Source organism: Leptosomus discolor, chromosome 13 (genome assembly GCF_034619465.1).
Source record: "Leptosomus discolor isolate bLepDis1 chromosome 13, bLepDis1.hap2, whole genome shotgun sequence".
Classification (NCBI taxonomy): domain Eukaryota; kingdom Metazoa; phylum Chordata; class Aves; order Leptosomiformes; family Leptosomidae; genus Leptosomus; species Leptosomus discolor.
The window spans coordinates 3,129,990-3,156,323 of NC_141403.1; the positions used below are offsets into that span (position 1 = coordinate 3,129,990).

A 26,334-nucleotide genomic window follows, 5' to 3' on the forward strand; every position below is an offset into this window, starting at 1 on the left:
GCCTGCATCAACAGTTTAGCTGGTAAAAAGTTCGTACCACAGGGATACACCTCCTAATCACAGTGGGAACATTAAAGAAACCCTCCAACTCTAAGTACCATAAGCAGTGCAGCACGTTGCAACCTTTTACACATTTAAGTCTCAAGGTTTTACAGCCCGTCCTTCTCAAGAGGGCATGTGGTCCTCTGCTGAGGCCTGAAGCTCTCCTCTGCTGAGGCCTGAAGATCTCCTCTGCTCCGGCCTGAAGCTCTCCTCTGCTCCTGCCCCATTTCAAAGGTGCCACCATCCCTTTATGGCCAGTAACTTCCCACGAGACCGACGCGTTCACACCGGTCTGCCCTGTCCAGACTGCCTCCTACAGCGCCAAGGACAGCCCTGAACCCTACCACCAGGGCAGCGAAGCTCAAGAGCAAGGCGAACAAACCAGATCCCACGGGCATCAGCGCTGCCGCAGCCTGGCTACCTACGCAGCGGTGGAGGGGCCAAGCTCCACTCCAGCTGCCCCGTTTGCTCATGGCTCTCCTGACCTCACCAGGGCAAACGCTTCACTCCAGCTTGGGCGCGACCAGAGCAGGCGGCTCGATGCCGCAGTCACACAATTCACACAACACAAACGCTAGGAGCACCTACATCGCTCAGAAAGGCTTGTAAAATTAAGGTGATGAGCAGCTAAAGGAAAAAGAAGAGGCGACGTGCCCACATAATATGCATGAAAATAAGTAAGCGGTGCCAAGCCAGAACAAGACAAGTGGAAGGACATCAACAGCAAGCTTGCAGTTAGAGGTTTTAGCTGTACTTTTGCACACAGGCTTTGCTGCTGAAATTATTGCACGTTCCTGGGCCTTTCAACAGGCCAGCTGCAATTTTGGTCTGTGCATATATGATGTGAATGCAGATTCCACCAGGCTGCTTGCAAGAACAACCATTCCAAGCAGATAAGCTGCGGTGACAGAACAGGTATCCATCCGTAGTCAAAGAACGCTGTTTTTCTCAGGGATGTTCGTATCCTGGGAGCATTAGCAATATTTAATGTTAATATTCACAAGACTGCAATCTCCTCTTTTTTTTTTTTTTTTAATTTTTTTTTGGAGAGAGCTATTTTACTTTTTTTACCTGGAATTAACAAGCCAAGAAAATCTAAGAGAAGTACCCAAGATTTAAAACTTGGCCTTTTCAAATCTGAATGCTTATTTGACACAGTGAGGGTTAAAATTCCATCGACTTCGACTTGCACGAGCCTACCAATGAGCCTACCCATCTGAAAAGTACATGAATTTGATTTAGTCTTACTCGCAGCTAAAATATTTTAGGACGCTAACTAAAAAGCATCCAGAGAAAGCTATTGATCTGTTGCTAAAAGTCAATACGTTACGAAAAAGAGTAGGATTATGAACTCTTGGGGGTTTTCTAGTGGGATATTTTTTTGGCTCACTGCTTTCTAGTACCACATCAATTGGGCTTTGCTGTCTGGTTGGGAACTGGTGGTTTGCATTATTGCAAGACAAACTATGCATCTTGGCTTCGGCATGGAGACATGACATGAAATTTGCCCAGACAACAGAAAACTCCATTTGCAAATAAATTCTCTTTAATGAGTCAACATGGTTGAGAAAACAGCAAAAATCAGCCTCTTTGTCCTTGCTCTGTATTGTCTCTTGATGGTCCCACTACATGCCCTACAGTGCAGAAAGAGATTTTTTTTTTTTTTGTACTTCAAAAAGGTAAGAAAGGCAGATGATGGTGTCTCCCTGGCCAGGGCTCTGCTCAGCAGCAGGTGGAGGTGAAGCTGCTCCAGCATCCCTGGCTCTGACCACCTGAGAGTCCTGGGCACGCACACTTGCTGAGGATGGACATGTTTCCTGAGGACCTCCACAAATCCTTCATTCCGTAAGACAAAGGCAGGGGATCCTGGGGTGATTTAGACACATTTCAGAGAGCTCTGCCAACTACAAGAAACCAGCAAGAGACTATCAAAAGTTAATCCTATTTCTAGCCTTCCGAGCAGTTAAATTTGAAAGGTCTCCAGGGGCAGATTAATGCCCCCTTCCCATCTCTGTGCTCCCTTCTGACTGCTACTTCCCTGTGACAACCACCCCAGGGAGCTTTTGCAGCCGGGCAACTGAATTAGCCCATCCCGTGACGCTACGGTCCTCCCACTTTGACACCCCCACTCTCCTAAGCCCCTGCAAAGGCGAGAGGTGAACTTAAAAACATCACAAGCATTTCCTGGGGCAGGGCCCAAAACCTCACTTGGCCCCTTCTTACCAGGCCGCCGCGTGCTGTTTCTGTTCCTGGCTAATGCTTTATTTCAAAGGCATCCTCCAGGAGTCCCATCACCTTCCCACACAGATCCGACTGCAGGAACAGGACAGCACATCCAGCACGTTTTCAGATGACTGTAACAGCAGCAGAGGCAACAGAAGAGGTTGCCTTTCGCCAGAGCAAGGCTACAGCAGGATCTGCTGAGGGAAGAGTCCGTGCACCGAGCTGCCTTTCCCATGAGAAAGCTGCACTGCCAGAAGTCATGCTACTGACTCCGGCCACCCGACTACAAAAGCAACTTTTGAAATCTACAGGTCATAAACTTTTAATTGGCCAGGGCAGGGCGGCTCAGTAGGAAAATCCCCCTTCTCCCTCCCCTCTGGGCACTGAGCTAAGCAAGACTCTTGTTTTAAAAACATTTAACTCTTTTTGCTCAAAGTAACATGGAAAAATCTATCCACATTACAGGTAGGCAGGAAGATACTGGTAATAAAAATATGCTGCAGGAAGAGTGTATTAGTGGCACTTCACAGCAATTCTTAACATTTTCAGATGTAGTGTGAAAACAATGGTTTTGTATATCTGAACATGCCTTTTGTTAACAGAAACAGAAGAAAGTCACAGCATGTTGCCAAATATTATTAGAACAGAAACAATCCTGTAAAAGAGATTTTTTTTTTTTGCAGTTAACACAAAACTGTAAACTGGATTGGTGTGTGTCTTTCAGCATCAAATTGTTCAGTAATAAATACGACTAAGTCTTAACAGACTACGGAGTAAAAGTTCCCTTAGTGTCCAGTTTTTAGCAGCTGTTGAATGTTCAGGGATGCACAAGGCACACCTCTGCAGATTCTCTACCTTTATTATTGGCATACAAAAAAAAAAAAAAAAAATCCATTCACCACTCAAAAATGTTTATCTGCATAGTAAGAATTTTTCTACTACTATTTACAGGAAGGGCTTGTAGTGCAAAAACCAGGAAGTGATGTATTAGCTGAAGTGCATCGAGCACGTTTCATACAGTTTCACTAGTAACTACTTGGCATCACATCTTGGGCCGCCAGCCGTTAATGAACTGTAGTATTTTCTTAACCTGCAATTTGCTTAGTTTAAAGTCTTCGGACAGGATTTCTTCCGTAAGCTGAACCAGTAAATTGCCATCAATCTTCTCTGTAACAAAAAACGAGATGACATCTTCTGACAGACCAATAAACCTCAGTGATTTAGACACTTCCTCTATCGAGAGTCCCGAAAGGTCTGTGGGTGGTTGCCAAGGAGAGCCATCCCCACAAGACCTTGGTGCTAACTGGAGGTGGAGGGGAGAAGAGAAGGGATAAGACACAGAGAACGTATCCTGCATGCCCTTTTTAACGAGATACTGGTCTTCCAAGAGGTCTGGAGAACCACTTTTCGACTCCTCCTCAGCACCATCTATTTTCAGCGGCAAGGGACACGTGTCTGTAACTGCTTTCTCTTCACTTGACTTCGGTGCCCGAGGAGGTAAGGCAGGACACGAATGGCTCTGCTTCGCGTTGGTGACTCCCAGAGTTTTCTCATCAGTGCAGTCTAGAGAATAACTTGCTGACTTTGGACAGCTAGAGATGCTGTTCGTGAACTCTGCTGGGGTCAGCGGGGAGTACCCCGCCGGGAGCTCACACCCGTCAAAGTCAAAAGTCAAAGGTGCTGGACAGTTTCTCTTTGGCGTACCTGGAGTCTTCTGTCTGGGGTAACTGTAGCTCCTGCTCGGATCGAGCAGGAAATCACTCCTGTTCAGGCCTTCAGCAGTTCCTGAAAAATGGTTTGGCCAAGATAACCTCGAAGGCAGAGCTTCACTCGAGGGGCTTCCCAAAGGCATCGTGCTCTCAGGCTCTTTGGATTCTGTTTTCACCACGTTGCACGGGTAGCAGGAAACAGGGGCGCTCTCGGTTGGGTTGGTGGTGTCGCCCTCTGCGACATTGCTGAAGGAACAAAGCAGAAAGGCTGTCGTTAGTACAAAAAAAACCCGTGGCATCTGAATAAATTCATAAATTGTCTGACAGAGTCAGAGGGTGGCTGTCACAAGGAAAGAATCTTCTTTCCTCCGGCAGAACGTTTCAGATGTGAATTAACAACACGTTTGAATAATGCATTGACAGTTCTTTTACTCCTTCTACAAGCCTGACAAGATGCTGATATGCCCAAAAGCCTCACGTCTTGGTCCTTCAAGCTCATAAAAAAGTCGATGTCTCAATTCATCTCCCGAATACGCAGTTTTTCCACTGTCGAATTCCTGAGGGACACCACCGCGGAAAAGGAACAGCCTCACATGTACTAGAAGATGTTCTAATCCCGTATTTTATATTTACATACCACAGATGCGTCACGGTAGGCAAAAAGCTCGTAACAGAGGCAGGCCACCACTGCACTAGACCCAGGCTTGGCTGACAGAAGAGACGACCAAAAGCCCTTTCGGAGTCAACGTTTTCATTTGTTACGGCACTCGCATGTGCACAGGGCACAGGATCCTTCCCCACCGGTCAGAGGTGCAAAAGCTGCACCAGGGCACGGTACAGTAACACAAAAGAAGTTAATGCTTCCTGCCAAAGGAAGGGTGTCACCTGGAAGGGTAAGCAGACCAAGCTGTATGTGTCCAAGTACCAGGCTTTAAGCTTACCCGACAGTAACTTGTTTTGTGTGCCCACATCTTTAAAAAGCTATGAGGAGACACACTTGCTTTTCAAAGGCACCTGAAGAAAGTCACCCTGAGCTACTTCCAGGTGGTAAACTAAGCTCAGCCTGAGGGAACCGATGGTTTATATCCAGGGGTTCCCGAGCGACAGAGATGCCAACAAAGCCACGCAATCTGTGATCAAGGCAAACGTTTGCCACTTCTAGGCCACTTTCTAAAAGAAAGTCTGAAGGATTGATTTGATCTTTGGAATTCTGGCCAATTAACCCAGACCACTGGAAAAACAACTAGCAGGTTTATAAAATCCTTACTTAACGCAACAGACAGAAACAAACCATTAACTACTCACCTCTCTCTCCTGGAAACTAACTACTCAAGAAAGAAACTCGGTAGACATTCTGTGACAGCTCAGTGAAAACTGCTTGAGGAGGGCAGCAGTTTTCAAAAAAACAGCAAAGTTTTGAACGGATTGACACAAAATTAGCTCCCCCTGTGCTTACAGTGAGTCACAGAGGAAGCCAACCCGGACTGGCCCAGCTCAAGCACGAAGTGCAGATGCCTAAAAGCAGCTCTAACCTGTATCACTGGAAAGTTAGTTACAAAACTTGTCCCCAACAGAGGCGGTTGGTTGCCCTCCACCTAACCACCCCTCAGTCTCCACCCCATGCCCTCCAAACTGTTCTTTTCCCCTGTTTTTGTCACTAATACAAGTCTGCCCGTTGAAGCAGTTGGATGTTTGCAATAGCAGAGATGTTTTTTTTCCCCCACAACAGGGATACACTGTCAACTGGTCATTTCTGGCTGCTCAAAGGCCAACTGGTGTAACGTACACAGTGCAAAGTGTTTTCCACAAACCAAGCCATCGGGCGGCTCAATTCAGAGATGACAGTGAGGTGTTGTAAACGACTAAAAACACAGAGGAATTAAATTGATTGATCCTGTTTCTGTTGTCAAATTCAGCATAGGAACATTTAGTGATTTAAAAGATTAACAGAATCACTCAAAACTGACAAAGTAACATTTTCAAAGTGCTTCCTTAATCGTCCTCCACCAAAATTAACTCACTGGGACTCAGTGCCAAAGGATGCAAGAGAAACCTCAGTCATCAGGCATTTTTATAGGCAGATAAGGACACACTGAATTGGTAGTGTTTGTGTTTAAACTATTGGCTGCAACCCTTCACGATTCAGAAAATAAGATCATCGACAAAAATGGTAGGGCTTGAAAAGCAACTCCACCAGCAATCTGGTTTCTCTGCACATTGCCCATTTTCTAGCAGCTTCCTCTGCAGCACTAAGTCAGTTCCACCAAAATGGAGACACGCGGTCTGTACCCAAGCTGGAGATGAATTTCATGCAAATATTGTGAAGTTCAAGGCAAATAATACCACCTGCATTCCTGAGAAACTTCACTTTTCACTGTTTTCCTGGTTTCTTGGGAGGCAGATGCATTCTTCGCTACAAAGAGAGAAAGCAGCATTTGGCGGGCCCCAAATGCTGGGAGGTCTTGGGCTCAACCTCCTGTGGAGCAGACCTTGACAGAACTACCCAACAGGCTTTCATAAAAACAAATGAGCAGCCTTGATCTAGGGTGATCATTACCAGACACACAACACTAAGCTGCAAATGTGCAGTAGGGCTTAGAAAGGCAATTCCAGCATAAGTTGTTATACCAGTTGCGTCTAGGCAGAAACGATTTCAGTGCTGTTTCAGATCAATTTGTAATATCCAGACAGGTAGCATCTTGCCTTTGAAGAGATACCAAAAATAATGGCAACGAGACATTCAAGGCAAAAAAGGAGGGGAGACTTCAAAAGCTGTATACCCTTTCTGAAGCCCAAGGAAGAACACTGCATTGCTAGGAAAAGGTATGCAGCCACATAATTCAAAATTTACTGTCAACTTTTGACTGGCCTGACTGGATTTTCCAGTTTGTGGGTTAGGTTTGTGCTGAAGCGGGTTTGATCTGGAAGCTGTCTGGCCCCCCCTTCTGCTACACCTCACTTTGCACTCAGTGGTGTCTGCTGGCCTCTCTGTTCTACATCACACCCACCCCGCAGGTTCCCATGCCGTTGGCACAACGCGTTTCTGGATTACCACACCCCTTTCGAGCACCCCCTTATCTGAGCTGGCTGCACTGCCCTGCATGTAGCACTGAAATCCCACCCAAAAACTCGCTTCGAGATGTTCTGGTTCGAAGACTCAAGACTTTCAAGAATCACACAGAACTGTATGGGCTTTTCCATTTAGACAGCCAGTGCCACCTTACAGGGAGATTACCTATAGCAATAGGTGCACATATTTAACATAAATTACTATGTCTTATCTAGGAAAACATAGTTTCTGCTAGAGCTTTGCTTCCTCTTGAATCTTTAAAAATAACTTGACAGGTTAGCCCATTTCACACAAAGTCAGCAACTCTGACACAGGCCTTTACAAACAAACACCTTCAAGAAGAACACTGCTGAATTTAACTTTCTCAAAAAGCGCTAGCATGGGTCTCTCACAGCTCAAACACATACATGTTGTGCAGTCCTGAAGAGTAGTAGGACAGAGTAGGGCTAGGAGAGCGGGTCTGCTGCCGTGCAGGTTTGACTGTGCGAGGAGGGATGGAAGGACTGGTGGAGGACGGCTTTGAACTCCGTGGTGGGACGGGGGGAGCATTCAGGAGCCTGCATTCCTCTTTTACCTGTACAAAAGAAGAACACGTAAGCAAGCAGCGAGCGAATCTGGGCAACAGCACTCTCAACCAGATGAAACACATCTGGTTCTGCCTCAATTCTGTGAAAGGAAATAATTAAAAAGGGAGGAGAAGAGAAAAATGATGCTAAGCACACACATTTGCAACAGTACGTGGCTGTCATGAAGAAGTCCAAAAGAAGGCCTTCCTACCAGCAGAGCTACTAGCAATCTTTTTCAGGGTGCTTTTCAGTAGATTGATACCCAGCCATTTAAAAAGTAGCAGCAATGAAACGATGTAAAAGAACCTCCCAGTAACACACAAAATCAGACAGACTGTTCCAGACATTTTATATTTTGTAAGAAGCAACTCATTAGGCCTAAACTTCACTAGTGTTGTTTATTTAGATGCAATAACCCAAGCTTACGTAATGAAAAGATCTCAACAGACTTTGATGTTTCCTGACTTACTTCACCATACCCGGCCATTCCGCTCTGGGATAATTCCCAGCCTTCCTCCCCCAGGAACAGTACATGTATCTCATATTTACCAGATGCTGGGATGCAAACTTGGAGCTTCAGTCCTTCTGTAGCTGCCAGGACAAGGTTAACTACCGAATGTAAAAGCTGAAAGGTGTGAGCAGAAGAGCACCAAGCCAACAGGTCTGCTTTTTGCAGCCAGCCAACTCTGCAGCTTAAAACACATAAAGCCTGTAGCTTATCTGAAATGTCGTTGGGGCTGCCTAGGGAGGAGCAAAATATCAGGCTCTGTCCCCACAGAAAAAAAAAAATGATGGAATTAAGACCTTGATCTCATCAGTACATATTCGGGAGAGCAACTGCATTTAGCAGGGCTAGAGGTGAGCAAGGCTACTGAGAATGAGGCTGCCAAGCAGGGCTCTTACGGACTCGCCACCTCCCCCTGGGCAGGAGGAGACCTCTCTGTTCTCCTTGTCTGAAACACTCAGTTGCACCAGAAAAGGGAAATTTTCTTTGTGTTTGAAAGTTATTTTTAAATTTAACAACACTGCAGAACTAGAAGTTATCTTAGCAGTTCTGCAACACATAATTAGCAATTAAAGTGATTTAATTTATTTAAAAACAAAATAAATGTGGAACCTTTTGCAATCCGCTTCAGTGCTTTCACAATGCAACAACCCATTTAGTACTTTTGTGAAATGGAAAATCGGGGACTAGGACATTGTAGTACATTTTTTCCCTAATTCAAAACAAGTCAAAATTACAGGAAATGCCCAACAGCATAAAACACTGAAATAAATCTTGCTCTAAGGGTTCTGATTTGCTCTTTCAAGAAAAAAAAAAAAAAAAAAGAAGAAGAATCAATTTTATTCATGTTTGTTATTGAATTCAGGCATAAAACTCTTCAACCATTTTAGTGCTGTGCCCTAAGGATGCCCAAGGACTTCATATTTTTGTTTTCCCAAGTCGGACTAGGCAAAGTTAACACGGCATACTACTGGATAAACACCCATGGGGTTGGAGAGACTGTTCAGGGGAGCTCTTGGAGCACAGCAGACGGGCAAGGGGTTAAAGGGATTCTTTCCTGCGAAGACTGCTGGCATTCAAAGGTGCTGGCACAACAGACCACGCCAAGCTCCCTTGCTGACCCAGATTGCAGATCGGAACGAGGCCATAAATAATTCCGGTTTGCAGTCCCAGTTGGTCCCTGTCACAAGACCGCGATTACAGCTGCCAGGCGCAGCCCTTGGGAAACCCAGCAGAGGAACTAAAAGGAGAGATTTCTGCAGATTAAACCGACAAGAGCAAGGGGAAGCTGCAGAGGAGAGCTGCCCTCGCTAGGTCTGAGCGAACAGCAATGAGATAAACGCGGGAGAGGAAGGGAACAGCCACGGTGCGACATGACGATCGCCTCGGTGGCTGCTGCTCTCCGTGGCAAATGCTCCTTGCTGCTGCTCTCCGTGGCAAATGCTCCTTGCTGCTGCTCTTCGTGGCAAATGCTCCTTGCTGCTGCTCTTCGTGGCAAATGCTCCTTGCTGCTGCTCTTCGTGGCAAATGCTCCTTGCTGCTGCTCTTCGCGGCAAATGCTCCTTGCTGCTGCTCTCCGTGGCAAATGCTCCTGCTGCTGCTCTCCGTGGCAAATGCTCTTGCTGTTGCTCTCTGCGACAAATACTCCTGCTGCTGCTCTTCGTGGCAAATACTCCTGCTGCTGCTCTTCGTGGCAAATACTCCTTTCTGCTGCTCTTCGTGGCAAATACTCTTTCTCCCACAAGCACCAGATGCCATACGGCTGCCAGATGCAGATAAAGTGCATTTGCACTGCACATCCCGGGACTTCTACCCGTCACGGTCTGAGCTCTCCCATGCCCCAACACTCCTTCCCGGGACCCAGGGATGGTGACCCACTTCTGACAGCGTGAGGGGGATTTTAAGACCTCTGCTCCCTCTCCTTGGTGCCAGCCTAAGCCCCACCAGCACCCCCTGAGCCCTGGGGGTGTCGCTCCTCAACCTGGGCACCGCAGCGACCGCTTCCGAGGCCGCCGGGATAAAACCCAGCCCGTCGCCGGCACGGCCACGAGCCGTTCCATGCTCCTTGCCAACGGGAGCCTGAACTTCCCGCACGCTCCATCGGGGACGTGCTTTAAATCAATCAGGAACACAGCCTCTGATTTTATGCAAATCAGCGTTTGGGGACTGAAGCAATTTCTACTTTGCAGGCCTTAATTCAGAGGTCATTCCCCCCCCCCCCACCTCCCCTTCTGCCTTCATGCTACTTCGATTTTCTGAAAGGTATTTAGAAAATACACACGATACATCAAAATGCTGCATCCTGCCGGAGAGAAGAAAAGCAGAACAGCTTATGAAATACCCAGTCGTGCTCTCCTCTCCTGCAAACAGCTCCCGTACACACATTTTAAATTTAGCGCATGCAAAAATACAATTGCCGGCCAACCTTTGTACAGAAACGCGATGGAATATCATTCTAGAGGGAGTGATGACTAAACCGCATGTTCATCAGCAGCTCCTGAGATCGACTTATTCTATAAATACCCTACATGGAAACCAGGCAAACATCTCCTCGGCCCCAGCCCACTGATGAATTCAGTAGGTCACTGATACTCATTCCAAAGCTGTTCCAGGAAGCCACAAAAGCGAGTCTAAATTATTATCATCTATGGAGAGGTAGGTTTTTTTTATTTTACTTTTTATGGGGTTACACCCCTCTGCCCACCTCTAAATGCAAGCTAATGTCTTTAGCAAAAATTGTTTCTCCTACATGGCTAGAAAGCGATACTGAAAACGCCGAGAGCACTGACCCGTTACCTCAGTAATGCAAGGCACACGTGACAGAAATCGCACATTTTTCAAGATGACCTTAAAAGGCAACAGATGTATCTACCCCAAACACCACCCTGCTGCCCCCAGAAGGGCGTCACTCTGTCACGAGGTGTCCCCAAGTGCCAGGGAGCACACCGACGCCTTGCAAGGTGCTCCGCAGCTCTCCCAGCATCCCAGCACCCACGTTTCAGGCATGACCCGGGGGGCCCACAGCCCCCTTGCCTCGCACCCCGCTGCGGGGGCAGCCTTCCTCCCCCCACCGCCCCCTCGCCCGCTCCCCGGCGCTGGCTCCGGCACTCCTTTGACCCCACGCTGAACCAGTTCAGCTCGCAGAAATCAGCAGGAAACTAATCATTTTCCAGATCCAGACCTGGCTGCCTGCCCAGGCGCAGGAGTGCCAGAGCCAGCACGAAAGAAGAGCCAGGACCATGGGGCTGGGAAAGGAGGAGGAGGAGAAGGAGAAGGAGGGTGGGACCAGCCCCACGCCGGTTTACATCAGCGCAGGCTGCCGGGAAACCTCATCCCGATACGGTGCTGCTGGGCGCTGGTCCAAAAGAGTCTGGACAGAGCGTCGGCGCGTACCTGACCTCGGGGAAGTGCTCTTGGGTTCCCGCACTTCGACGTTACACGTAAACACTCTTTGCTAAGACGACGTAACGTCTGGACTCTCCCGTCTTCGCCGAAGCTGCCGCTGCGGCTGTTTTTTTGGGGGAAGTTTTGGCGGCACGGTCAAAGGGCTGCAGTTGTGCATTTCACGCCTGCAGCGGCGTTCTCCTCCCCTCTCCCGGCCGCACCTCCCCAGCAGCTGCCCAGCCTGGCCGGGGGGATCCCCACAGCAACCCGCTGCAGGTCAACGCAGCACAAATAAATACGACTTCGCTTTCAACCGGATTGCGACCTGGCTCGTGACGGAAAGGCTACGGCCAACGCGGCTGGACGGCTAGGGGGAAGTAGGAGAGGGATGGGATGACCAGGGTTTGCTGCAGCTTGGTCTTGGGTTAGTCTCAACTTACTGTGCAGCCGTGCTCTTGAAAATACCATCGGACTTGCAAATGGAACAGTGTTTTCTTTATTTAAGTTCCAGCAAAACCACGGCAAAACCAGTCTGTGACATTATAATATATGCCAAGATTTATATGACGTAAGTATGTACCATTTAGCTTTTGCTGAAGATTCCTAGACACTCTTTCCTGGCGGAAATTTTCTTTTTTCCTTCATGTTTTTTAAAAAAAATAATGCTTAGGACTACATCAAGAGACCATGTAATGGTTGGATTTTCACCCAGTTTGCATAAGCTCCTGTTAATAAAACATATATGCATTTTTGCCTCTGAAGTCTCCATGACATTTCAGGTTTGGAGAAGTGATTTCTCCCTTGAGTTTTCATTAGAAACCCCAGGACAGGAAACATGCTCTGTTTAAAACTGAGTCCTCTAGAAGGCTCATTTAGCAACTCTGCAGAATTCCTATTTAAACATGTTTTCCTTCAATAAGCAGTACAGTGCGATTAGTTCAGGTCTTGTTTGATAAGGTTTCCTTGAGGTCAACGACACTTTAGATTCTTCGAAATCTGCCACAGCCTTGTAACAGAGAAGACAATCTCTCATTAACAAACACTTCAAATAACAAAAATTCTAGCTGTCCTCATTATCAGGGCCTGTTAGTTGAAGAGGCACACACCGAGGTGATCCGAGGCAGTTCCAGGTAGGTCGTGCCCCACACGCTTTGGCCACAGAATATGTAAGAAAACATGAAGGTCAAGGGAAGAGGTGATGCGGAAGGCCAGGGAAGGAAGTCACCCGGCAATTCTCAGACCTTGTTTGTTGGAGCAAAAAGCCCCAATAAATACCACCTGAAAGCATCAGGATTAAGCTACTATACCAGTTATATCAAATACACTCTACTTAGGATTTTTAGGACATGACTTACACTTGGTAGGAAACTAGTTGAAGGTGCCCATCTGACAAAGTCTCACCGTTTCCTTGCCCTCCACGTGCCCACCTCCCCCCAAGTCTTCCCTAAAAAAATTCCCCGAGGAAACTCTTCACCACCTAAAAAAAAAAAAAAAAAAAAAAAAAAAGAGAAACAAACCAACACAAATAACCCTGACTTACTGCTTCTGATTTGGGAGGCACTGGAGGTGGAGGTAGGGAAACATCTGAAGACTTTGTGGTTGCTCCGACAGCCGCAGGCACAGGAAGAGATGCGGTACCACACTTTGATCGGAAAGACCCTCTGTAGTTGTCACATTTGTTCTTCTCACTTAGCGAGCGAGTGAGAGGCTGGTCGCCAGCCTTTCCAGACCCTTGGTCCAACCACAGCTCTTCGTAAGGAAGTTCTGGTTTTGTAGGCAGAAACATCGATTCTTCGCTAACTTCGGGGAAAAGGTAATCGCTGCTACTGTCACCAGACTCCTGGTACTGAAGAGCGTCATGAGAGAACAGGGCCCACTCGTTACACAAGTCCCTGCAGCCGTGGAGGTTCACTTCGCTATTCCCATGCAAGTTGTTTCCGTAGACGCACACCGAGAGCCGGTGGAAGGACTGCGTGAGCTCGTCCCGCGCGTAGCTGAGGGAGTTCGGCACGTGGCTGTGCCCCGCGCAGCGGCTCTTCTTTGGGCTCTTGCAGTCCTCGTTCCAGTCAGTCTTCACATCTCGCACGGCACGGGAATACTCATCTATGTCAAACTGCTCCTGGCATATATTAAACCAATGCTGGATGAGGGACTCGTGCCACAGCTCCCCCTTCACCAGGCTATCGGGCAGAGTGAATTTTGGAAGCGTCAAGTGCAAGGGAAAATGCATGGGAATAATCTTGTTGCCACGAAGCACGCAACAAACCACCACAGTCTTGGTTTGGATGTTGACAAACTTGTACCTGTGCCCTTCGCGGATAAAGTGCAGGTCATAAGGGTTTCGTGGGGTGGGACTGGGCACGGTCACGTTAACGGGCAGCCTGGTTTTTTCTACGATATTGCGAATCGTGTGCTCACCTTCTTGCATCTGCACCTCCAGCGGGCTGCGGGTGCTAAACTTGCCCTTACACTGGAAGGGGAGACTGATGCTCTCGTTGGTCCTGTGGTTCATGCAGATGAGGCAGGGCATTTTGCCTCTGCCTAACTTACTAATCGAATTAAGTTTCCCGATCTTCTTGAAGATGGTGTTGAGCCGCGACTTCTCCTTCGAAGATTTTGCATAAAGGATTTCTGCTTGCCCCATTAAAGTGAGCTCATCTCCAGTGCTAAGGGTAATGTTGTAAACCTCGGTGTCTTCGTTGCATTCACCTGAAGCCACCTGCAAAATAATAATAAAAAATTTTGTTTTCCCCCCACTTCAAGTCATATCAAATCTATTGAGACTGAACTTACAAGGCTATATACTGGGAGAAATTGAACTAACTTTATCTGAACAGTTCAGCAGTCAAATGGAAGGTGGTTAACCTGAAGCTCAGCCAAGTAACCTCTTTTTTATTGTTCTGCACATTCCTGCATCTTACTTGAGGGGAAACGGCCACCTGAAACTGCCAAAAGTGGCATGAGAACAAACATAACCGATTTTTAAAGAAAGGACAAATCCACATATCCCAGCAATTCAAACAGCCACTTGTGTCACACAGCTATGACAGAGCATGTCTGGATTCCCTTGTGTATCTTTTTCCCAGCCCCTTGGTTTTTTGCTGTTTGCTAGAACTTATTTGCCAGGCTCTTGACGGAAGTAAACTTCTTCTTTCGCCATCTTCAGCTCCCAGAGGAGCAGAAAACGTGATCTCATCATTATGGATGAAGCATATCCTTTTGATATAATCTCTTCCAGGCTAGGGAGAATGACAGATGACATCTATTCCCTGAAGGAGAAGTCAAGAATACCAGTCTATCCTATATGCCTAACTCCCCCTCTCTGCTTTGCTCTCCTAGTCAGAGACTTCCTTCCTCATTTTTTGATCATAATTGCAATTTAAGAGATTAAACAACATATGCACAGCCATGTGTGTGCTTTTCTAGTATGGAAATTGTACGGGAAAGGAAAAAAAAAAAAAGCAAACCAGATGTCTAAGGCTCATTTGTTCCTGAAGTTATTTCCTTAAGACTGGAATAACTCTTTAGAGACAAGATTGCTCTGCTTCGTGTTTGAGTGGTTTAACGTGAAAAGCCCTTTTCAGGGACCTAACAGAACCCACCCAGCTCTTCTTCGGCAGCAGCAGCAGATATCTACTCGTAAAGGAAGGTGCAGCAGATAAACCCTACTGGCCTGTATAGACCATTTTATCTGGAAACACTGAACGTACAAAAAAAACCAGCAAATGAAAACATAGGCTAAAATTCTATATCCCTTCCTCAACTTCTGCAACCCCTAATGACTTCACGGAGCTGTGTGTATTTCAAACTCCAGGCTTCAAACTGGGGTATCACCACGGAATACCCACGGCATGAAATCAAGGCTGTAATTCCGACCAGCGAACGGCTGGGAAGCGCTGTGAATAAACCTTCCTCTTGCAGGACAGACACGCTCCGCAATTCACCCGCAGTTGTAAAGTTGTGACCGCCTTCCGCAAGCCTCGCAGGGCAAACGCCCAGGCAGCTCAGCCGAGGTGTGCGGCCTTAGCACTTCAGTCTCGGGCCTTCCGGAGGGGAAGTCATTCAAGCCCTGAATTATCTAAACAAACACTAACTGGTCTAATCCAGGAAACTACTAGGACTCACGGTACGTAATGCCCATTCACAGCTCACACCGCCGGCCAGGCAACGTTCTGAAACACTGCGACGTGAAAGGAAACCTCTCCTTTTTTTTGCTGGTAACACTGGTGGGATGCTCATTGCGGGTTTCTCCTCAAAACCACCCCAGAGTGCTGCTTCTGAGCTGCGGGCAGTGTAGCCCGACCTTCGGTGGGGCTGAGAAGGGCTGAGGACACGCAGGGCTGTGCGCATGTACCACCCAATCCCCCCCTTCTCTCTCTCAGAAAGCATGCTGTGTAAGAATGTCAACTCCTAGCATCCACAAATCCCCACAAACGGCTTCTCTGGATGACGTGAGCTACGCTGTCAGGTATTTTAAACTCAAAACCGTACGGTTACAGCTTTTCCTCGCTTCCTGCAGGACACCGGCCGGAGCGAGGGAGGTGTCACAACCTACGGCTGCGGGAGCTCCTGCTCGGCCAACTCGCGGCTCCCTGGTGATTCACAAACAAACAAGCCGATGTAGAAGGAAACAGTGGGGGAGATGTGACACCACCGAGGTGATGAGCTTCACAACGAAGGTCTCACGAAGCAGCAGCTTATTCACAGCATTCATTTCATCCAGCCAAATAAGCAAATGGATTTTTAGATTTGACATAAATGTTTAAAGACAAAATTATGCTCAATTCAAAAATACGAAATTTTTTTATTTTTATTTTTTAAATTCAGTCTCAGGATATCAATAGCTGAAATAAGGCTGAATTTTACTGTGCTGGAACAAAAGAAAAATCATGCCACGGTTCTAGTTTGGCACTCTGAGAAAAATCCTGTTCTGCACTCCTCTTTCTGAACAAAAATATAAGGTATGACCTGCTGTCCAACACTGTAATAAAACAATCAAAAAGTGAAACTGTAAGTCTCAGACCGCACAACTTTATCCCTATCCATCAAACTGTACTAAGGTGAAGTTAAGGCTGCTGGTACACCTCAGCAGGCTAAGAATATTTTAAAATTTAAATTCTGAAAGTCAAGAAAAGTAACTCCTCTCTTCTCCTGTTAGGTTAATTCATTCATTACCACATGGTAGTTAACATCTATAAAGCATACATGGTAGGTAAACATGTGTTCCAGGAAATTAGCAATAAACATATCTCTCATTCATACCACACACAGCAATCACTCAAAAAAAAAAGAAAATCTAAAAACTCACGCACAGATTTCTCTAAGTTTTTGTCTCTCAGATTTCATAGCTAAATGACCTTTCCTTTGTCCCTGTAGCAACGACCTACAGAAATCAAACTTGCTGTCTTCTTCACTCAAACGTTTCACTTCATTAATGGCCACAAAACTTATGGAAACATCAAACAGGGCCATGGACTTTCTCACAGGACATCAGGAAAGGCATGTAGAATCCTCCAGGCTGGGCAGAACCCCCAGAGTCACCTTGTCCAACCTGCTCCTCAAAGCAAGTGTAGTTACAGCAGGTTGCTCAGCCTTGTGTCCAGTTAAATTTTTAGTTTCTCTGAAGACGGAGAATCCACGTTTTCTCTGGGCATCCTCTTTCTGTGTTCAACCACCCTCATTAAAAATTATTTTGTTCTTATATTAGAGCAGAATTCTCATGTTCTAACTCGTGCCTGTTGCCTCTTGTCCTCCCACTGGGCACGTCAGATGAGTCTGTTGGTGGTCTTTATATCCTCCCACGGCTGGGCAATCCCAGTTCTCCCTGCCATTCCTTAATACATAGTTTGCCACAGTCTCCTGAGCACCTTGGTACACTGGACTCACTCCCACATGTCAAGGCCTTCCTTGTATTAGTGTGCTACTGGAAAAAAGCTGTTTCCAAAACTGGAAGCAACACTCCAGCCGTAGCACCACAAGGGCCAAATGGTGGGCAATGATCACCAACCTCATGCAGTTGCCTACACTCTTGCTAATTCAGTCAAATATACTGTTGGCCGCCTTTGCCACACCACCACTATGGTCTACCAGGTCCCCCTCAGACTTGTTCCACAGAGCCACTTTCTAGCCTCTCGGCTTGTTGCAGGGCTTATGGCACCCCAGGTGCTGGGCTTTGTGCCTGCCTTTGGGGAACTTCACAGGGCTCCCATCAGCCTGGGGAATCAGTCAAGCACAGCAGCTCCTCAGAACAGATTAGATTTACGCTCAATAGTACATTTAAAGACAACATGATCTGGGAGAAAGTGCGTATCATAAATTATTCCCAAAAGGCAGAATGGGTAACACCACACCACACTCGGCTCCCTCTACCGCCGAAGCTTCCAGCACCGACCCGACAGGATTTGCACCTGCAAGCACCCCTACGCTCCTTCACACCCCGCTGACAGCGTGCCCCGTCCACCCTCCACTTCGTGCTACGAAGTCACTGGTGGGGAGTAGCAGAGCCCTACGTTGTTTCAGATGCTTGGAACCGCTGGTGGCGCGTCCCAGCCCACACACGTGACATGGTGTATCACCGGTATATTACAGAGAGCCGCAGTTAAGGCAGTCCAGAACACCGACTGATGCAGAAATAACGATACATTTTTACGGCAAACTGTTAGAACCTCCTCATAATTCTGGAAAACAGGCAATGCTACAGAGGGCAGAAACCACTCGAGAAGCCTTCATTCAGCTGCATAACACACTTGGGTGGGCTGACTCTAGTCCCAGGGCAGCTCCACTCTGCCTCACGCTTTCAGCTGACTTCCCTCCTCCTGCGTTGCCCACACTCGAGCGATGCTCTTGCCTCCTTTGGGACTTCTGCCAGTTTCAGCTTTGAACCTTCAGGTGTGAAGACCTTGAAACTGGTTGGAAGCTGAGACCAGCTGAAGGAACGGGGGGAAGGAAGGCAGGACAAGACGCTTTCCTCAAACACCTCCATAGTGAGACTGTGCCCTCATGCTTTCATTTTTTGTCTATGTCCTCTCCTCACATCTTCTATTTAAACCTGGAATTCTTCACTGGACAATCCCAGTGCACAACATGCAGCAGTAACCATCGTGCCTCCTGTTGCTGTCATTACCTGACAAACACAAAGTCTCCTCCAGTTATTAAACTACTAGCCCTGGGAGCATTCTGAAATAACTCCTTCCCCAAACACATTTATCTTCATGATTGCTCTGTTTTACACCTTCTAACAATGACGCTTTATGCATTATAACAACGACTCCTGCAGTTCTATGTCCCCCTCGCCCCTCTTTCGCCCTTCCCAGCCAGCTTTGACTTTCTCTTAGAAGGTGAGAATAACCAGTGCTCCCAGTTCTGTGGAAGAGGCTGTCCTTTTCACGCTATACTCCAAAGCCATCTAGAAATCACTAGGAGATCTTCAAACTGAACACATCCTAATGCAGAGGACCCACAGAACCAGAACCTACTCCATGCTGTACTCACCCTCCACCTCCCTACTGCCAGATATTGATCCATGCTAACCGTTCACTACTGATGCCAGGATGCTGACCAGAAAGCTTACTGGTTTACAGACATCTTAGCAAACACACTGCAAAACAGCAGCGGGTTAAGTCATTACAATGTTTTAAATTTGAAGACTCTTGCAATCCAATAGCAATTCAGAAGCCAATTACACCTACTGCAGAAGACAGGCATCAGGAAAGTGATGAATGGCTATTTAGGAAACATGTTCTTTTGGGAAAGCTCAAGTATACTGTTTCTTTTGCTTAAGGAAAGGTTAACTCAGAAAAATAGGTTTTGATAACACCTGACTCAATATCCTGTCTTGGACTTGTACTGTTCTAATTTGTTATAGTTTGAAGCAGAAGCCTTTAATCACTTGGACACATATGAACTCCTTACAAAAACGGTTTGTGCCTTCATATCGCTTGTTATACCTGCTAGACCTTATCAGAGTAATGCAAGCAAGCATTGCATTCACAGTAAAAATTCACAGTTAGGATTTCTTTTGGTAGAGCTCTTTTTAACTGTGAGGTCTCTAATTCATAGTTACTGCATACAATTTTTACTATTAAAGCCAAAGGACTGATCGGAGCACCTTTTTTTTTTTTCTTTACAGGTCCCCCCAAATGAATAAAGATTATTTTAATATAAAACAAACAGTCTTCAGAAGAGCTCTTAGCAGAAAAAGTAAGAAACCTTTTCAGCTGACTAAATTCAGTGAGACAGCACATACCATTTTTATTTTATCGACATTTGTCTCCCAAGACAGAGAATCAGCAAGTACAACTCTTCATGTTGGTATACGTGTGTTTCCCCCTCAGCTAAGAGGAGTTCGCCTCGATTACTACATTAAAAGCTGGATTCAGTGCTGTTTAAGGATGTCTCAAATAAATCAAAGTCTTCAAAAAATGACCCTAAATGTGACAGGTAACACCAGAGAGCTCTAACATGAGTGTCTCTTCACACGGGGTCTCAGGAAGACCAGCACACGGAGCCACTGAGAGGCAGTGGCGCTCACTCCTAAGGCTGGCATCAAGCCCTGAGGTGAAGCACTATGTCTCGAGGTGAAGCACTATGTCTCGAGGTGAAGCACTATGTCTCGAGGTGAAGCACTATGTCTCGAGGTGAAGCACTACGAATTGCCTGCAAATTTGGAGCTAAACCCTGCACGCAGGCTGATTTCAAGACAGTCGCTATTGCAGCATTTAAAAGCGCCACCATAGGTCACAGTGTTCTAAATACGCGCTTTTTGGAAACTCAGGGCAAGTTTAGCAGAGCCAGCACAACTGCAGCCAAATCAGAAGATCAATTTTGCCTCCCTAAGCTGCATTAACATTTGTCCACAAAAACCCCGTGCGTTTTTCACTATATATTTATTTCTGACCAGATGCAGGCTCTATGGGCCAACACAGTTAAACCACTGCGAAAAGAGGATTACATTACAAACATCATCAAATCGGCTATCAAAAGTTCGCATCAGCCGAACAATGCCTTTGATAGGAAAGAAAAGAGCCATTACAGGGCTAGTTACCTACCGTACCTCTCCATCCTAGGAAGGCTCTGCAAACTTCACAGCCTCTCCTGGGAGAGACATTGTCAGGAGAAAAAATGATATTCCGGAAGATTTGAAGGGTCCTGCGGCACTAACTGGGCTGGTTTTTAGAGCGCAGGAATTCACGGCTTGTCCAACGCCCAACAGATCAGACAATATTGTTGCTTTTTAAGAGAACTTTTTGTGAATTGCCCTCAGTTTGATGTGGGGTTTTTGCTCCTGGTCTTAATGCAAATAGGTTTCTGAATATTTATATGGACTGCCACCCGTATGGGACCAGAGCACCTGACTGCAGAAACCTACTGCTGTTCAGCAAAAGCTAGGACCCTGGCATAGCTCAACTTTCTTAATACTTTTCTTCCCAGCACAAACAATAAGAAAATCCTCGTTTTAGCGTAATGCTGTCACCTGAACAAAATTCTTTGCAATTACGCACTGAATATTCATACAAAAAAGGTTATCGCCCATCTGGTGGTCAGTGGAGAGAAACCAGAATGCCTCTAATTTTAAATTAGGAACAGATTAAATACCTATTGACTGAGTGAAATTAGCTTATCCCCAGAACACTCTGAATTGCTGTGCCTGTAGGTACCTGAGGCAACCGACTGGCTACACAAGCACAGGACTGCCATGTCCGTCCGTCTAAAGAAATGACCACAAGTAGCTTTAGACATTACAAGAGTTTGGTTTAATTTAAAATTTTTGTTTGGTATTCTGTGAAAAGTGACTCCAGCTCCAGCCCCAGCTCTGCTCGATGGCATGTGTGACAGCCCTCCTTCAAACACCCGGCTGGTCCCAAAGCCCCTGCCTCAGCACCCTCCCCAGAACGCCTGCCTAGCTGCAAAACCGTGGGGAAGGAAAGAAGGGAGACCCATCTCCCCTGCCTCCTCCTGGATAAGGTGGCTTATTTTGCCCTTTAACAACTAATACACGAAGTGAAAATAAAATAAGCCCCTTGGAGAAGGCCATGGCCCGTCACAGTGAGAAGGCAGTTCACCGAATGGCAGCCCTAGCTGTAACAGGAGCAGGAAGGATTTACACGGAGGAGTCAGGTTCACACCAAGCTGAACCGTAACCACAGCATATTGGCAGACGCCAAGGAGCACAGACAAAACCATGCAGAAACTGTCTGGCGGCACCTTGTAACTCCACAGGCTCCTTCTTCAAAAATTACCCATGAAAGACTTGAGTGTTTGGAACAAGAAAGAATTCCCAGACTTCAGAGTTCCCCCTCACCTTAAATCCTTCATCAGATATTTTAGGCATTTTGTCTTCTTTTTATATCAGATTAGCTACCTTCTGATACTCTCTTCTGAATTTAAATGGGCACACTGCATGGGACAGAAATCAACCGTACTTAGTGTTCCTCCCTTTGCTCTAATCAGTTTGACAGGATCTCCTCTATATTAAAATTTTAGCGTACATAATTCTCTTGCACGTAAACGGTTATTAAACACTTTAATAAATACTGTTAAGTTCATTTATTTTTTGGAAGATGATAAAATAGACTTCTATGAAACTGGAAAAACTGCCAAAAGAAATACTGCCAAGATAACTGTGTAACTAGGTTAAACCTGGATTATTATTACTGTTATTTACATTAAGGAGTATCACTATAATACCTTTTAAAAATGGATTTGATATCTAACAGTAAGCTATGCTTATTTCTCAGTTTGCTAAACATGACAAAATGTTTTAAGAACACTCGTATTAAAGTCAAGATACAACATTTACATTTGAACACGCCTGCAGATGAATCCTTTTCTCCCTATAAAATCAAAGCTGTATTTTTACTGTGTCACTCCCTTGATTTGGTCATTGATCAACTGAGAAATAATGGCACTGGATTAGGCTAGCAGTCTCAAAGTAAAACTGATTTTCCTGGGTAGAAATTATTTTTTCTTTTTGCCTTGATTTGCCCATCTATGTTCTAAGCATACAAAAGCGTTCCAGCTTCCCCACGCAGCCTTCATTCATGAAGGGCTCTGTTTTACGAGTTCAGGTTAACAGAGAGTGTCACTGAAAACAACCCACTGTCCTGAAAGGCATGAGTCTGTGTCGCTGCATGAATTAACTGATGAGCTCTGGCACTTACAGCAGCCTTCAGCAACCTTGTTTCACACCTACAAAAACTGCAGACTAGCTGGTGTCCCCCAACTCTGGCAGTGCAAGAAAAAGCAAAAGCCATTAAAAGGTCGTTAACGCAAACCCCACCTCACTGCACATGGACCAGGCAACTCCAGAGTCACTTTGCACCAGCAGAATCAACCAGTTTCCCCTGTAGGGTACGCCATGTGGCTCTGGACCATGGCATCCCAGCTCTAGCCTGACCTTCTACCAGTCTTTGGTGGTGGTGTATCCACTGAAGCACACCAGATGAGTCCAAAGACCACTCTGCTCTGTCGGCAGAGCTGACCTACCTGGTGCAGTGTCACACATACAGGCAGGACAAGGAAGAACAAGTTCTGTCTTCGTTGTTTCGTGCCACTGCGCTGGGTTTGGTGACAGCAAGCCCTCTTACGCGCACGGGCTGGCTGACCCTTTGATGAGCCCAAGAGGCGTGCACATGCAAACACACACGCACGCAGAGAACAAGCGTGTCGTTTGTGGGTTGGGTTTTTTTTTGTTGTTGTTGTTTTATTCACAATGCTATTTAGCTGCAGTAATTTTGAGACAAGCAACCCCATCATTTCACCCTGCGTGCTCTCTGAGAATAAGGCTTTCTGGACAGGGATTTGAGCAGCTGCTGCTTAGCAAAGAATGAAATTCAGGCTGCTGGAGGGGGAGGAGAAAGGGGGCAACAAACAACATTTGTTTAAAATCTGGCAGGAGCATTTTAATTAGATGAATTATTGGATGGATCATCAGGACTGCTCCCCAAAGTGCCACAGGACAGGAGAGCCCTCAGAGAATGTGATGATTTAAGACTGCAAAAACCATCCCAAAGAGCACCATCACTGAATGCAGAACACCAAAGGCTCGTTTGTCTCAAAAATCACACTTCCCACGCAGGGCTGTTGCTCACTTGCCGTGTATATAAAAGTTGTAACAGTTAATCGTTTAGACAGGGATAAATATTTATTCAGGGACTACCTTAACGTTGAATGTTATTTCCTCCATGACGTAAACTCGTTCAGGAAATGCTTTAGCCACCTCCTCCACACTGTTAAAATACTGCACTGGCTCCTTAATATCTCGGTCTTGTTCCAGCAGCTTAAACTGCCCTGAAAACAGATGATAAAAAGAGTTGTAAGATATTTATATTGGACAACTGTCACTGGCAACTGCTGGCCCAACTTCTTCACCGTTTTGCTCAGTCAATTTTTCCGGTTATTAGCAGCCAAACAAGACAAAAGGTTGCAGAGAGTCTCCTGAACCTGCCACGGAACAGTTTCACCAGGTCGGAATGAAAAGTACGTGTGGGAGCCCGAGTTAAATTAAAAAAGATCCTTTTATCACATGCTCTCTAGAAACAGTAAATAAGTACGGAGGCATTCGTGTTTGTGTACTTAAATTCAGTGATAGATACAGATAGATACTTAATAGTAGCTGTACAGATAGCATTTTTTCAGCCCTTAATACTAAAAGCTTTAAAAAAAGCAAGAACAACCATTACTATAAAACCCCAAAACAATAAACATAAGGGTTTTGGGTTTGTTTTTAGCAAACAGCTATTAAAAATGCTAGGCTAAAACCCTTTTCCCCCTAGGCTTCCCTAAGACTGGAACAGCACCGAACTTTCCTTAATCATAAACTAAGCCCTTTGAGAACTTTACCTGACATAAGAAATTAAACCATACACATTTAAAACCTTTTTGAAGGTGGTCACCTTCAGAAGAGCATTAGAAGTAAGTGGTTCTTGCTGACTGTACCTCCTCCCAGCATGAAAACTTTGGCTGTTTTCTAAGTCTTGTAAAACGCAAGAACTAACACGGAGGCAGCTGCCCTGGGACAGCCAGGCACATCAACCACCTCTGTGCGCTACGAACACAAAGTTTAAAAGCTTTCTTTTATAAATACAGCAATACCGAAAGCTTACATGGACACGTTTGCTGCTTGCACGATTTAAGATCAGTGGAGCCATCTTCCCAAATTTAGAAACATGATAACTACTACTAAGTTAAAGGCCGGTCTTGGGAAGAGAATAGCACAGCAAGACTTGATGCAAGAAACAACTCCAGAAAATGAGAAAAAGGCTGAGTAAAAAATCAATGGTTAGTGCATCTCCTGTAAATCGTATTTTAAAATAGCAACGCACGCAGCCGCTGGATCATTGTTCCCAAACAGTGCTCAACTTCATCAAAATACATCCAATACATCTGGATGTCAGCCACCTACAGACATATTTTCTCACTCCTTCAGCATTTTTGTGCACAACACCCTGCTGCCCCTCTGCATCCCACCAGACTCGAGACTTTTGTGACACGTTCGGAGAGTTCACCCACACTGAACTATTCCAGGCCACCTAGCAGCAGAGGAGGAAACAAATGCAAGCTCAGCGAGTCCTGACGCCCCACGAGAAAGTCCTGACCCACCACCCTGCCCGGTGTGTGCACACACGTTGTACACACACACAGGAGAGAGGTGTGAGACCAAGAGGCTCAGCTCCTCCACCCAACCCCAGCACCCCGCTGACAGAGCACACTCTTTTCATCAGTATGCTCGAGTACTGCGGTTGTAAGCCTAAACATCAGCTTACGAGACAGAAGACTTCCTTTTATTCCTTTTCATTCGTTTTGTCTTCCTAAAGTGACCACAGTAAATTTTGAAGAACTACCAGCAGGGTAACTAAAGATACCTAAAGATGCTGGTACTTCCCACTGCAATACTGTATTTTGCAAAGGTTTAGTAACACAGGAGTAAACCACAGCCGGGCAAGGAGGACTTTAAGCACAATTAGCAATACTACCCAGAGTCTGCGCCACACCTCTAGGAGGAAGTCATGGCTCAAGGATGCTCAGGGCAGGGAAAAGGTATCTTTGGGCCTAGCAGAGGTTTTTTTCCCTGTAAATATGTTTAATTGCTGACTGAAGGTATCTGAAACTTTCACTGCAGACATACCCTCTATCTTGAACATTTCTGGCAACCTCTTCTTCCACAGACTTCACGGTACACCCAGGATTAAGAGTAGAAATTTTAGGAGTGACAAAGCTACGCCTGGCAGCCACTATGGACAGCAACAGGAAACCTGACAGTGGAAGCTTCACATACTCAGCAGAAACACGTCAGCATCCTAAAGCTGAATTCCTCAGCAAGAGAGGGGTGAGGCAGCCAGCACCTCTGGGCTCAGGGAATCTGGACAATCAGCAGGGAGGTGCTCCGTTAACGGACGGTGGAAAGTGTGCTGTGACTGATGCCTGAGGCACGGACAGGGAGAGATGAAGGGAATACAACTCTGCTTTTTAATCCCCAGTCTGCCACACAGACCACGCGAGTCCTGGTTTCAGGATTTCCCTGTCAGCCACAGCCCAAGAGGAAGATGCGTTCCCCAGCTCTGCAGGTCCTTCCTCCTTCAGGCACCCCGCTTTGCTGCAAGGGAAATTCAGGAGTTGCGGGGGGGGAGCTGAGTGCAGTCAGACCTCCTCCTACGTGGAGTCAGGACGCGACAGGACATCATGCAGCAGCGGGGACTACGAGTTGCACCAGGGAGCACCTGCCAGCACAGAAGAACTGCTACTCTAGAGCGTAGAGCCAATGACTGTATTTCACAGATAGTCACTCAGGGCAAGATGTTCTCAAATTTTACAGAACTGGTCACACAGTGTTCGTTC

At 46.3% G+C, this 26,334-nt stretch overlaps 1 protein-coding gene across 1 annotated transcript in view; it reads right to left on the reverse strand.

Moving 5' to 3' along the window:
* Positions 1-3,307: 3,307 nt before the first annotated feature.
* GAREM1 (GRB2 associated regulator of MAPK1 subtype 1) overlaps positions 3,308-26,334 on the reverse strand; it is a 96,851-nt gene continuing 73,824 nt past the window's right edge. Inside the window, exons 3-6 of the mRNA XM_086472659.1 lie at positions 23,657-23,787; positions 13,040-14,218; positions 7,452-7,618; positions 3,308-4,220 (exon numbers count right to left, since the gene is read on the reverse strand). Coding sequence (XP_086328785.1) covers positions 3,308-4,220; positions 7,452-7,618; positions 13,040-14,218; positions 23,657-23,787 — 2,390 coding nt within the window. The remainder of the gene's footprint in view (positions 4,221-7,451; positions 7,619-13,039; positions 14,219-23,656; positions 23,788-26,334) is intronic.